The 14,530-nt window shown below is 42.6% G+C and overlaps 1 protein-coding gene across 2 annotated transcripts; it reads right to left on the bottom strand.

Annotated features, from left to right (window-relative positions):
- Positions 1–5,427: 5,427 nt before the first annotated feature.
- On the bottom strand, positions 5,428–14,003 carry syt10 (synaptotagmin X; the record flags this gene model as incomplete). Of its 2 annotated transcripts, none has more annotated exons than XM_079294707.1 (7): positions 5,428–5,499; positions 7,276–7,405; positions 7,605–7,776; positions 8,138–8,258; positions 10,249–10,810; positions 12,712–13,105; positions 13,817–14,003. In XM_079294707.1, the coding sequence occupies 7 exons, from the start codon at positions 14,001–14,003 to the stop codon at positions 5,428–5,430; spliced, it is 1,638 nt and encodes a 545-aa protein (XP_079150833.1). The 2 variants fall into 2 exon arrangements, with proteins under 2 accessions (XP_079150833.1, XP_079150832.1); XM_079294706.1 differs by having other exon boundaries at positions 13,802–14,003.
- Positions 14,004–14,530: the final 527 nt, after the last annotated feature.

The following is a 14,530-nucleotide window of genomic DNA, read 5'->3' on the forward strand; positions in this document are numbered from 1 at the left end:
TTTGTTAATGTCTTAAGTTTGGTTGCAGCGAGGCTCTATTGATTCCAGCTTTGTGAGTTGGGAATGTACCAACGATGTCTTTGCAAGATGGTTGCAAATGATGAGCCTGACCGTGATTAAACTGTCATGTATTTGCATGTATGCACTTGTGTAGTCAGTGGAAGAGATCTGCAATCTGTCGGTGTATATTCATGTGTTGTCCTCTACGTCCAGGCCCACCTGTTTGTTTATTTGGACGTCGGATGTGTCACCGGTTATGAATCGTGCCGCTGCTGGATGAGCCACACCTGTGACGGCATGAGAGGCATTTTGATAAACGGCTGCATTTAGATTCAAGCTCACATCCTGTCTGTCGGGTGATTCATGCCAACTCCCTCCACCTCTGCTCACCATGTAAATCAGTCTTCCCCGCCACCGTGACGGCGCTCACACCTGTTGGAGCCACAGTGAAGCCTCTTGTTTACACGCGACGGCCTTCCTGGACGACAAGAGACCTCTAGAGTTCTCGGCCATTTGCTTTCTTCTATCTGATATCAGCGACATGCCACTAATGGTGGTCACAAGCTAAAGATTACACTGCTAAAAAAACTAACAATAGAGCGCTGCACGGATGACGTATTTGTGTCGGCCAATCCCCGGAACGTTAGCGTCGCATTGGCCCCCTTGATAAAACGTAACAGGATTTTTCTATGTGTTTTGGATTATTGCAGAAAGAAAAACTCTGTGGCAAACACAAGTTTCTGATACTTACACGTTGTGTTCAGCAAGTGTTGTGTTGAACACTGCCTTTGAATCCAAAATCCCATTTCCGACCAGAAGTGAAAAGTTGCTGACTTATTTCAGGGTTTAAGGACTATTTCAGGGCAAATCTTAATGAATAATTTGATTAAATGAAAAGCTCCAATCACACTGGCATTACTGAGGCTCTTTGATACACTAATTAAAGGTGTCATTATTCAAAACAAGACGTGTTTTCAAAGCGTAGAATTTGAAAGAAGCTCTCATCTTTATGTTACATCTTCTGTGTTGACAATCTGAAACTGGGATGATCTCACTTTCCCCCAAATTGTCCTGCAAGTGCATTGTTGAGCCACGGGGCCCGTCCAATCTCCCTCTGAGTCTCCATAGAGCAGTGGTGTTAAATACCCAGCTCACACAAGCATTCAGGAAAGGACAAAGCTTTAATTACATGCATCACCACGCGGAGCTATTAGCCCTTTCTAAGTAAAGATACAACTCCACTCTAAGTAGGGGTTTAGTGCACGGAGAGTGAGCCGCTTTCATTGCCAGGGAAACGAATGCAACATCCCCCTTTGGTCTGATTATATCCAATATCGCGGATCAAAAGGAAGTTGTGTCACGCTGCACGAGCGATCAGAATTCTCTCTTCGTGTTTTACCATCAAACGGATGCAAGATGAGAAGGAGGGAACCATCTATCATCTTAAAAGCATTCGGGGCCTTGTATCGCCCGATGGAGTGCTCATGTAGCCTTAATTATTTGCTTTAGCTTCAGTGTTACTTGTAAATGCCAATATTTGGAATGACTATAAAATAAAACATTGTTCTGCCTTTTTGGAAAAAGCTGACAAGAAATGTTCTCTTTCTACTGTTCTATTTCATGCAGTTCAGCACTCTGAGAAGTCTCTCTTGTCTAGTCGGGTAATTGTGCCATTTTGAACGCAGACAACACTTAAGAAATTATTCAAATGATTGTATTGACAGCATGTTGACAGCTACTCACAATAGGCTGCATCAGACAAAAGCAGCACAAGAAAAAGAGTTCAACTGATTGTATTGCCAATGCAGCAACAATACTGCACACACTCCCTGTGTGTGGAGGGGCATGTGTGCTATAATTGTGGCCAATTTCAAAGCTTACCACAAACTTTGCATATTGTAGACCCTTCTGTCTGCTTCTCTCTGAAATAGCTTTTTTTGTTTTTCCAAAACATCGATAATTTTTCAGGGAGTGCAGTTAGTGACAGTGTGGGCTCCATGATGACGTTAGTAGAATTCTGATCAAATGTATAATTCTGCCATACCAGACAAAGAGACTGCTGTGACTCTTCATTTTTTATTTATTTAGTTAAAATACATATGAAACAGATACAATAAATCATATTCCAAATATTTACTTTGAAGTGTTACAAAAGTTATCACAAACTGTACACATCATGACAGCAGTTGTTCTTGCTCGATATATAGAATCAACCAATATGCAAACAATTACAGATCAAAGCTCTAAGCTGCTAAACATGGAATAATAAGGTGGCGTTGGTGTCACTGGGTCTCCAGTTTGATTAATTGTTCACAACTATTACAGAACGTGTTACAAGTCTGAGCTGTTCAAATTATCACCAAACAATAGAAATACATTGTGATGTTTCTATCGCCATAAGTTCACGACAACTTCTTAAATTTCACGTTTGAATACAAACAGTGCCATTGACAAGTATGCTATTTACAAATGTTTTAAATTAGAATACTATAACATATTAATGTCTTACGTTTTCCCTCGATAGGTGTGCTTTTAAAGAGGTGAGAGGCATGCTACATGAAAAAATATTTATTTTTAATATTAAGGGAAAAGAAAGCATTATATCCATGTGCAAGTAAGATAACAGTACACAGCCTTGTTTTCTATTTGCTATGTTGTCTTTTTATTACCGTAGTTTCTTATTACTCACATATGAGGAGCTGAGTCAATGTTCCGATGCATTGAACATGGCTTCGTGTAAACAAACGCATGTAACAGTTGCAAATATTTTATGGATTATAATTCCCTGAATTTGTATCTGGTGAGGAAAAGTTGTGCAATAAATTTTGTGTTCAAAATTGCATACTTGCGCATTGATACTACATACTTGATCAATATGTACTCCAGACTGCCCACTAAATTGACAATTAGCATAAACAACTCCACTCAATTTAATATTTTTCAGTATAAATGCAAATTATTTCATTTTTGGTGTTAAACATGTTTTCAACAGTACATTATATATGTGAGCTACCATGCTGTTTTCCCCTCAACTGTACTTAAACGTCACTCGCCGTCATTTTCTGATTATTTTTCCATCATATTCAGTATGAAAAGCAGGTTAGTATGCGATTTCGAACACCTGTGTTACTCTACGTTATGTTTTGGTGCTGTTTGGCCAATTAAGCGTACAAGCTAAGCTCCACCCCCTTCGTTACTGTTGCGCCGCCTGTCAAGCTTTCCTTTTTCACACGGCACATCATGCAGTTTACGATGACAATGGTGGCCGATTCAACAATCAAAATACATTGTCATTTTGGAAACAATAGGCCTTTTAGTTCAGTCACAGGTCGACAAAAGCAGCCTTTCGTTTCCAGCTGGCGACTTTCAATTTCCTCGCTGTCGCTAGCAGATTTTATCAGCTAGCTAACCAATTAGGCTAAAGTTAGCTTCATAATTTGACTTCTTAACTTTTTACCTTGTTTCAAACAGATAACCTGATCTCTACATACATAATCATGTTAAAAGGCCGAGGCTAAAGAAGCATGTCCCAGGCAAAAAGTCAGCATAGTTTTCTTCTTGTTCTTCAGTGTAAAAGTAGCAGTCCTGGTACTATTAAGTATGATAAGGAAACATCTATGATGACATTCTACTATTTCATTCAAGTATAACCCCGTTTAGCTGCTTAGTTTACAGAGATAGATAGATTATGCTTCTACTTTTAACGTTAAAAAAGAGGACAAACCAAGATGTTTGGTGAATGTAATGCCGTCTCAGGTAACAAATGTAAACTTCCACAGTCGGTGTGCTGATTGTGAACAGGCTTCTCTCTTTTCATTTTCTTACCGATAACCTCATTAAATGAAGCTGGATGTAAGGATGGGTTTCTACTCTAGGTGTTACGCTAGTTAGCCAAGCATGCTAACGTTTGCAGCTTAGGTTAGAGCAGATAAACACAGTTTCATCCATTCTTTACATTGTTGGTCTTGTTATTATTTTGGGGAGGGTAAAAACCAAAGCTGGACAGGCTTGCTGTGCTTGGTTATGGTTATTAAGCTATGATTATCCGAATCATTGGCACATGCATTATTTAGAGGGACATTTGCAGTTCAAACAACGGTTTAATTATATTTAATAAATGTTATAGGCGTAATACAAGAGTCAAATGAAACAAATTTCTACGTGCTGTTATTTCAATTTGCAATTATATGCGGAAAATGATCTGCTGTGTACAAAAATAAGTATGAAATTGTCATACTTAAAGTTATTAAAGTATTTCAAACGCATTTAATGTTTTGTTTATCTCTCTGTATACGTTTGCTATTAAGCCTCTCCGGGGTCACATGGTAGAAAACAAAAAAAAGGATAAAGTCAGCGGGATTGGTAAGAAGTGAGTCGAGTAAGTTCATCTGCTGTACTGACAAACTCATTTTACTGCAATCAAAGTGAAAACAGGTAAAATACTGCAATAGTCGCATATCGCACAATGTTTAGGATTGTATCCTTACTTAAGTATCGTCACAATATTGTATCGTAGGATCGTAGGGCCTCCCTTAGTAGCTAGCACCTAGTTGTAACAGCAAGGCTAGCTGCCAATAATCCGCACCTTAAATATACTAACTTGACGTACTTGTTCTTCTTTGCTAGCATCGAGGACACGGATTACAAAACCGTCTGCACGGATTTACACTTTGTTTTTTTGTTTTGTTAACCATGTGACCACAGATGGACTTTAGTAGTTTGCTACATTTATCTGCTACACTTTCTTTAGGTCTGAGAGTCCTGTCGACTTTTCTAATACGTGCCGGTTGATTGACGGCTGGTTTTGTACAGCGGTGACATTTGTGACCGAAGAATTTCAAGAGAGATTTACGCAGCCCTTGTAGATGCGCGATTACCTGCATTCTTCAGCCAAGACCTGGATTGAGACTCACTGGATTTAATGAATGTTCGTCATCAAGTAAATGTTTTCGTGGCATTGAGCAGCGTAGCCCTTTAACTTTCTGCCATTTCAAAGGGAAGTCCTACCTCACTACAGAGCTCTGGGGCCAGAGGAAAACGCTGTTGCTCAAAATCTTAAAACAGGTTGACGCAGCTTGCAAGAGAATCCTAGGTGACTTGTTGCAGTGAGTCCTACCATTCATGTGGTCCGTGTAAATGTAAAGCCTTTTGGGGAATTTCAAAGCCGATGTATGAAAAAACATTCATCAAATCAAATGACAGTGAGGGCTGTGCATAACCAGCTCTGTAGAGAACTTGAAGGACGCGAGTTATTTTAACTATTTTAAGACTACTTTTTATTTTTTAGGAACATATATAAGAAACGCGTCGGAATGATTTTTCATACAACGTGCTCACAAGAGACTCGCAGTCGACACAACTTGTCTGCAACTCTAAACAGACACCTGGTCTTGTACAGGGTTGGCGTCACCGCGCCACCAGCGATCATCAGGGCGTCTGCGGAGGTTTGGGGGAGGGACACGAACCTTGACTCTCAAAGCTTGCTGCTCTTCCAGGCCACTGCAAGGGAAAATATCACAAAGCACAACACATTATAGAGGCTTTGCCGCCCATTTAGCGGTGTCTAACCAGGTTATTTCTACTAGTCCTCAGGATGTACTGTGATCATAGGCAAAAAAACCCCCAAAATAGAAGTTTCATTGACTCAGCTGGGTCACGTCACATTTAGCAGCAGAGCCAGATCGTGGCTTTGTCTCAGCCACAGCAAGTGGTGAAAACACTTTGAAACCATTGAAGTGATTTGCACATCATCCACATCGCTTATAAACTTACTTGAGGATTTATTTTGTGTGCGTGCAGGCTGGTGTTTGTGCATATGTCGTGATTCAATATGTGGTCTTAAATCTTCCCCTTGTGGACCTGAAAATTGGCTGTAAAAAAAATTACCTCCCTTCAGGAGTGCAGTTTTTTTTTTTATTTTATTCTGTGTATGTAATTTATTGACCCGAGGGTCACATTGAAGTTTGTTATGCTTTTAAATTTCTGCTGTTAAGCACTTTGTGATGTCATGTCTGTGAAAAGCGCTCTATAAATAAATTTCATTTAATTTCAGTCTGTTTGGCTGTTGTGACAGATTCCAGCATTTTGCACAACGGGGAAAAAAGGACTTTATTGATCCACTAATGGGAGTTCACAAACTTTGGGATTGTTAAATACCTGTGAAAGCACTCTTGCAGCAAAATCCTCTTCTGTTTGCGTGCTTCTTAGCGTCGCACCAAAATATAGCATAACACACAGCTTCCAATTTAAACTTGCTGTTGAGCTTGTGAGCAGCTGTTAAAAGCTCTTCCACTGGTCTGGACATCAGACCAGATGAGTGCTTTGGATGTCCTGGAGTGTCGTTGCAGGATTATTTCTAATGCTTTCTGCATGATTTAATAATGTTAATTTTGTATGTTTAGCACACTGTTTAATCTTTAACAGAATTAAACAAATAAAACAAGATTTATAAATATATAACAAACACAAACCAAGTTGACTGTATTCCCATATCCTCATGCAGTTAGTGTTTATTACAGAACAATGTTTTGACATGAGCTAGGACACGATTTTTGCTTATGATCACAGTTTTTTTTTTTTTGTACCAAAGCTTATGAAGTAGATTTACCACTGAAAACGGGAAATCACCTGTGTTTTCCTATTCGTCGGATGGGGAGGGGGTGGGGCAAAAGAGGAAGAAACATTGATAACATGTAAAATACGAAATACAATACAGGGGGTGGGGTTGGGGGGCACAGTTGGCCTTCCAGCAACTGTAAATCTGTCTTACTAGACATCCAAAGCACCTTCAGTGTTGTTTTGTTGTTTGCTTAGGCACTTGGTCCTGCTGCTGTTGGTCCAGAAAAAAGCTCCATTGTCCTCATTCAACAACGTCGTATCTCTTTTTAGCTACATGAGTTAAATACACATGAAACATGCAAGTAAGACAGTGTTGGAGTTGTTGGAAAGCACCTTTAACCAAACTAGGCCAGCTGGATGCAGGGAGATTGAGTTGATGTCGATCTTTTCACTGACTTTGTGTTACAGACAGTGAATATATTTCCAAAAATCACAAATAAATCCTTTCAAGCTCATTATTTACATATATTTTTTTGTGATTTTCACAGGTAAATACCCCGATTTAGTAGATTGGACTAAAATCCTATTCACCCAGATTTGCACGTCCCCATGTACCGCTTGTACACTTGTTCCTCCTGCTGGAAGGAGGACTGTTCAGAATATAATTTCAGTATTCGTAAATCGGGAGAACATCAGGGATAAAAGACGTGTCTGTACCTCTCCCAGAGCGTGCCAGTGAGTGATGGGCTTCCGCGGGTAAGCCAACATTTCGTTCCAGTGATCTCGTCCAAGACCCTCTGCATCTGGCCCGGTGCGACACACGCCGATCACCTCATTGTGTCCAACTCTGTAAGTAGTAAAACACACGTGAAGACACATTTTGGATGCACATCTTCCAGTAGAACAGACACAAAAAAAATCAATGATCGATGTCGGTGTTCGAGAGCTTTTGTTGATCAAAGTTACACTCCAAAAAAAACCCCAATTCTTTTTCTATCAAATGATCCTGCGGCGTATAAAAAGTATCTGGTGACTGCTGCACTCACCGATCATAATCCATCACCATGATGGACAGGCTGACTTGTTCCACGTTCTCCGGGGGAATGTCGAAGATGATGGCCTCGTTGTACACCGGGTTGAGCGTGCTCTTCTTGGTGGTTGTTTTTCGCTTCTTTAACCTCCGTCCATCACATATCAGGTACACCTTCACGTAAGGGTCTGGGAGACATGTTCACGGTCACATGATGATGATTTCAATCAAAACTTACAATGCAAAGGGAAATGAGGGACATTTTTCTGAATGTTCTATGCACATGTCATTTCACACTCGGGTGTTCAGAAGCTCCACAAAATACAAACCGTTTCCTTTTTCGCAGTTTAAAGTACGGCTGACAGACGTATTCTGACAGATTGTAATATTATATAATTGCATTATATCTATTATAATATTCTATAATTTGTCCTCTCTGGCCCCATTACTTCTCTTCTCCATTTCCACTCTTCACGTTTCAGCGGAGTTTGATTTATGGCTCAGTATGTGCTTTTGATGTGAGCCACATCTTATTCGCTGTCTGGTTACCTGAAGAGCCTGTGATGTCCATGGCTTTGAGGTTTCTGCACTTGATGACCGTTAGGGTCATTCTCCCTGCTGTGGGGAGGTAGCACAGCGAGTACATGATCTCTCCCAGGTCAATACTCTCCTAGAGGAAAAAGACAAATCAAAATGCCAACGTTAAGCAGTAAACAGGTCCGTAAATAAAGGAGGCTGTATGCTGTCAGCTGGTACCTATCACTATTAGTCATTCTTAATCGTCACTATTTATCTCATCTCACGGTTGTTAAACACCAGCTTCTTAACAGTTGTAATTAATGATTTGGTTTTTAGCCACACCTAGCAGCAGCGTCAGGTGGTTTACTACTTTGGTCCAAACAGAAATATCTCAACGATAGACATTTTGTACTGACATTCATGACCGCGAGGGGATGAATCCTACTTTGTTCGTTGTCCCCTGAACTAGCGCCACCGTGAGCTTTCGTGATCTCCTGACTGTCCATCCAGCGGCATTACCAGGTACCAACATTTTAATTTGTCCAAAACTTTGCTTTATGATCAAATACCTGCAAAAAATAGACTGCATATAAGAAGTGGACGTAGTCACCGTGACGCAACCCGTTGGTTTGTGTACAACAGTTGTGAAGCTTCGAGTTAGGCATTTTGGCCATTGCCCTCTTGGTTTTTTTCGCCGCCGCCGTCGAGTACGGCCGAACGAACTGAAAATACAGGGCGTAAAGGCCCGTGATCACATCGCGTCTTTTTCTGAGCGCCATCATCTTTCTTTTAATTGTTCCCAGTGAGGAGATGCGCCCGAGAAAAAGTGCTGCACCCAGCGTCACTTTTCTGAGCTGCGCCATGCGATTCAAGATGAAAATCTCTTAACTTTTCAGTGGAGCGCCGGCGACGTCACAGTAGAAAATGAAGAAGCTTGTTTTGGTGTTGTCTATCTTCTCCTGAGCTTTATGTCAAACAGACACGATCATAACAAAGACCAAGAATTGGCCGGGTGGACACTAAATGTTACGACTGAATGTACTTTGATCACCGAACACATTGTCTTCGAAGGATCGTCCTCCTTGCTCTGATGTTACGGCTGTTGGTTTGAGCTGTGATATATAAATAGTAGCTAAGATAATACGAAGCAAAGGGGCGAAAGAGGCAAAGGCCCTAAAGCATACTCTGCTTTATCGTCTGTTTGAATCTAAGTGGGACCATAATTTACCAAACACTTTAAGAGTAATACATCCAACCCTTAAATCTCAGGTATAAATCCACTAAGTAACTGACGCTGCCCTCAGGTCTATCCACACGGGAGGAAGTTGTCAGGTTCATCGATGGCCTGCAGTTGTGAGTTAAATGTAATCTTAGTTTTCGACTGCACATGCCAATAAATGGCTCAATGAATCCCCCTAAATGTTACACACTGTTCCTTTTGAGAAACAGCCTCGTCAAGAAACTATATTTCTCATTGAAGCCAATAAATAAACACAGTTAAACTTGAGAACACAGAGAATCATCTGCAGTCAGTCTGGATGCAAAACTGAATGTAAAGCTCTTCTGTTTGCTGTTAATATAGTCGACAGAAGCTATTGTCAACCTCACAACAATGGCTCAGTGTTGCTCACAATGAAAACATTGACTAAAGCAGAGGCTCTAGAGTAAACTGTGATAATGTGGAAGTGAAATGCATTCTGGGCTGAATACCCACTTCATACCGTACAAGGGCAAACTCTACCGTGCGCAATACCGTGTTTGTGTAAATACCTAAACGCTTGAGAGTATATTGCTGCGGTTCATATGACTTGTGATCGCATCCTTTACTTCTGTATTTATATCTGAGGAACAACCAGCAGTTTCTGGAAAATGTGTGTGGGTGTTTGGCTGACCAAATGCATTTCCCAAAGCCTTTTAATTATGCAGTGTGTTCCACCTGCCATGTTCCTGGAACGTTGTTGATGATGAATTCTGGTTATTAGAAGTGATTCAGTGCAATACTTCATGTTTGGACCTTTCCTAAAAATAGTACAAGTTCCCGGTTGACTCGGTCATGGCAAAGATGTGCAACATTTCTTACGTAGCAACAATGGCCACACACGTGAGGGTTTGGCAGTGTGTAAGTGTGAACGCCAACTCACTGTAGTCGCTGCATGAATATCCTTCCACACCACGGCCTCCCTGGAAAGATCAGAGAGTTCAAAGAGGTTGTCCACCACCACCTCGCCGATCATATCGTGGCTGGTGAAGCGGTCGAAGTCGTAGACGCTGAAGTGCAGCTTGCGGTTGCAGATCTCATCGTACACCACGGGGAAGCAGAAGGTCTCGTCAAACATGGGGTTCAGATTCTTGCGGTGGACTCGCGTCTGGTACTTCTTCTTCCTCTCCGGCAGCAGGTAGATCTTCACGTACGGGTCGGAGGTGCCCGAGAAGTCTTTGGCGGGCAGGTCCAAGGCCTTGAGGATTGTCACCACCAACGCTTGCTCCTCGTAGTCGTAACACAGCGAGAAGCTGAGCTTTCCGCAAGTCTCCACCGGCTCTTTGGCTCCATCCTCCGAGTCCACGGATTTCTGCTTGTAAAGTTCGGGTTTTATTCTTCCAATGCTCACCGTAGAAGACTGGCGGAGGGGCACCGTGTCCATGCTGAAGTCAAAGCTGGTGACATTCATCTGACGAGGCAGGTGGCGCCGGAATGAATTGTGCCTGTTGGAAAGGTTAAAGGGCATCTGGTAAATGTCTCAAGTGTCTCGTGTGTTACGCATGAGTGGGTTTGTTATGATGAGAGCTAATGGTTTGTCAGGAGAGAGCTACTATCTGATAAGCTTCATGCATAATAATGAGGTGTGCTCATGGAACAAGCATTGAGACATTACCGTCTGGTAGAATAGCTCAAACAATGGTTTTGTTTTGTTCTTTAGTCTTCAGGACAGAAGCACAGAAATCTGTCCAAGACAACACTTACTTTGAGGCATAACTTTCAAAATGCTGGACGCACATTAGCAAGTAGTAGCTTAAAATGCTCTGTGAATCAGCCAATCATATGCCATGCACATATTGTCCCTTTTGAGCTTGGTAAAGTGGCTTAATTTACCTAAAATCAGTGCATTCAACATCCTTTCTCTTTCTTTGTCAACACATCTGTAGCATTCAGGCAAATTACCTGAATGCTGTAAATTACTGCGATGTTGCAAACTAATAAAATAAAACGACGGCTGTTTGACTCGCCAATCTTGTCACCTAGCAACTGGCCCTCCTCCTTTCTGACGGTGAGACGATCACAGCGATCCGACAGCCGTGCACCGGAAGCACAGCTGAAGATTTAATACTCTGCACTTGAGTACTGTAAACAACATAGAAGGCTGCATGCTGTCTGAGGGCCAGAACAAACCTGAAGGTAAAAGGGGAAATAAATGCTTGAAGTGCAACCTAAACACAATAAATACGAACTGGACAGAGAATACTAGGAGTTATTTGCCTTTCAATCCACTAGGGGTTACACCACATCCTCTACTAACACCAGAGATAATACCCTTGTTTTTTTGCTCTCAAAGTTATAAATATCATGAACATAAACAAAGAAGTTGATGAAACAATAGGGAACGAATCTCCATCCTGACAATCACGCCCCCCCCCCCACTGTGTATTTTCAGGCTGTCCAAGATTTAGAGCTGAAACAATGAGATGATCAAAACATGTTAAAAGCATTTTGATAGTCGGTTATAGTTCACATAAAGTGACAAATACCTGCTGGTTCCAGCTTCTCAACCGGAAAGATTTACATTCGTCTATAGTAATGAAAATAATCCTTAATTTTAGCCCAATCATTGTCCTGTCTGTATTTTAAGCCAACAAAACGGTTTGGGCTTGAGCTCAGAGGATGAAGGCGTTGTTGACATTCAAAAAGGAAACAATCAGTTATAATAAGGCATGAACGGCAAAGGAGTAGGCAGGAGGATTAAGACGGTAGGCGTTGTAATCTTTAACCTGGCCTTTCTGCATCCCCTGTGGGCGTATGATTCATGAAGACCGTGGGCTCAATGTAACTGAATTAACAATCCTAACAACAAAGCGAAGCAACTGTCAATAACGGCTTCCTCTGAGAAACTGAGCGCGGCTGACTGGTGCTCCTCACCAGAAACCAACCTTCCACCATGACAGCACCCCCCCCCCCCCCGGCTGGTTGTTTTAATTACTGTGGTTGCTTCCCGCCGTCAACACATCAGCTCCACTCGCATGTAGAAAAGGAGATTACAGGGTTCGAACTGAAGCGAGGAGAATTTACTGGCTGGCTGATGAGGAGGAGATTGATTTTCTCTTTCTTCGAGTCAGACAGTGCGAGAGACACACAATTCAATATGTGCCAGTGTTTCAAGGTTACAGGATACAGCCCATGCTGTGCTCCATGACACGTGCCAAACCTCCTCAAGGAACGTGGCTGCACTGCCACGAACTGTCAAGACATTTTTTTTGCATTGTGCTGGGGGACAAACAAGCCGTTGTGTGTTCAAAAATGCTACCATTCTACCGTAACAGGGTGTCCTTATCATGTCCTCGATGCAGGCAGACAGGGTGGGGTTGTGACTGCAGTGGTTCATGTAAGGTACCTGGAGGAGGAGGTTGGCTCTGTGGTCTGCCTCTGGATCTTAGCCTGCTGGCAGAGCTTCTCCCTCAGGGCTGTCTGCACCTCGGCGGGGATGTCCGGAGACGTCTGGCTGATCTTCATGGCCGCCTCCAGCAGCTTGACAGTGCTCCGTCCGTTGGCCTTCACTTCCAGCGGGTACTTCTTCTCCAACTCCGGCGCTTTGCACTCGGTGACCGGCGGGGAGCCGGCCGGAGGCGCCACGGGGAAACCAACGTGGAGGCCATTTTCGGCGTGGGCCGACAGAGCCTTGCTCCTCCAAATGGGCCAGCACAGCTTCCAAAAGACAAAGAGAGAGACTACCAACAGGGCGAGTCCACAGAAACCCACGACCACAGCAAGGAGACTAATAGAGATGTCTACATGTAACCATGAAGAGACCCGTAGAGGAAGACACAGACACGTAAGAAGGAAAGGACAAGCAAGCGAGGGAGACAAAATATGACGGACAAACATGCAAGGGAGAAAAAGGAGAGAAAGCCAGCTGTAAGAAAGAGGGGGCAGCATATGCACCTGTTTGATAAAGCATGACAATATTACGTCATAAAAAAACCTTATTTCAGGAGCCACAGCATCAGGAAAATCACATGATCAGGGACATAAGTGGAAAAAATATCTCCCATTTGCTCCTGACATTTCCTTTTCTTGTTGACATTTAAAGTTTATGCTGACTGTGCATCATATGCAATGAAGTTTAATGCAGCTTACTGCAACTTTTCAAAACGTGAGGATCAAACTGACACTCGGTAAAATAGCCAGATTGCAAAGCCTCTCGGATGTCTGTCTGTTTTCCACCTGTTGCTATTTCACCCGTCTGGACTGAGCTGCAGCAAGATGCGTAACAGGTGGAGAAATGCTTTCATTGCAGTTCAATGCCATTCAACACATGCAGCTAAGTGATGTAATAAAGTTTTCACAAGTGAGACCTGTGTTTTTTTTTTGTTTTTTTTTTCAAACGCTGCAACAAGTCAATTTCTCTCTAAGACCGGAACAAACGAAAGTGACTAATTAGGGGAATAAGGAGGAGAAGAAGAAAATGACTTTATTGCATTTACCTGTGTGTCCTTGACCTGGTATGCTGCTCTCCAGGGAAAATATATCCGAACATTTCTCCTGGTTTACGTGTCCCGTGAGACAAAGTTCCGTAATGATTTGGAGAGCTCTTTGGCACAAGGTGATGCCGTTCTCCGTCCGGACACTCATGTCTCTCCTGTTAAGCCATTGCACGCCGGGGGAGCCGGGAGGGCGGTGGTTCATTTGGGCTTTTTTTTATTTTTATGCGCAGCAGAGTGCAGCCTGTCCGCGGGAGAGAGCAGGGAGGCGCGCTGCGTCCTGATCCATATCCAGCGCGCAACGAGAAGCAACTGTCCAAACGCGCTCCCTGCGTTAGATGAACACGCGGCGGGCTGCTGGAGTCCAACCCGTGGCTGCGTCCAATAGCGATGCGCATCAACGTGTGAGTGAGTCCTGTTGGTTGGTGGCAGTAACGGAACTACTTTTTCTGGTAACGAGAGTTCTCCGTGTTTGTGTCCCCGCCTTTCGTCCGCCACATGGTGTGTAGACTCCAGTCCTCCCACCCCCAACTGCTCTCTGTCCCGTGTGACCCTGGACAGTGTACACCAGATGATACATAAGGGATAACATGAAGACATTATGTTCCCGTACTTTTCTTATTCCCTCCTGTGACTCACATTGTGTTTCATCGACCATCAGATCCCTATTAATACGTCAATTTGTATAGATTTTTGCATGTATTCAGACTAATTTAAAATCTTAGATATTGT

This window comes from Melanostigma gelatinosum (genome assembly GCF_949748355.1).
Source record: "Melanostigma gelatinosum genome assembly, chromosome: 22".
NCBI lineage: Eukaryota > Metazoa > Chordata > Actinopteri > Perciformes > Zoarcidae > Melanostigma > Melanostigma gelatinosum.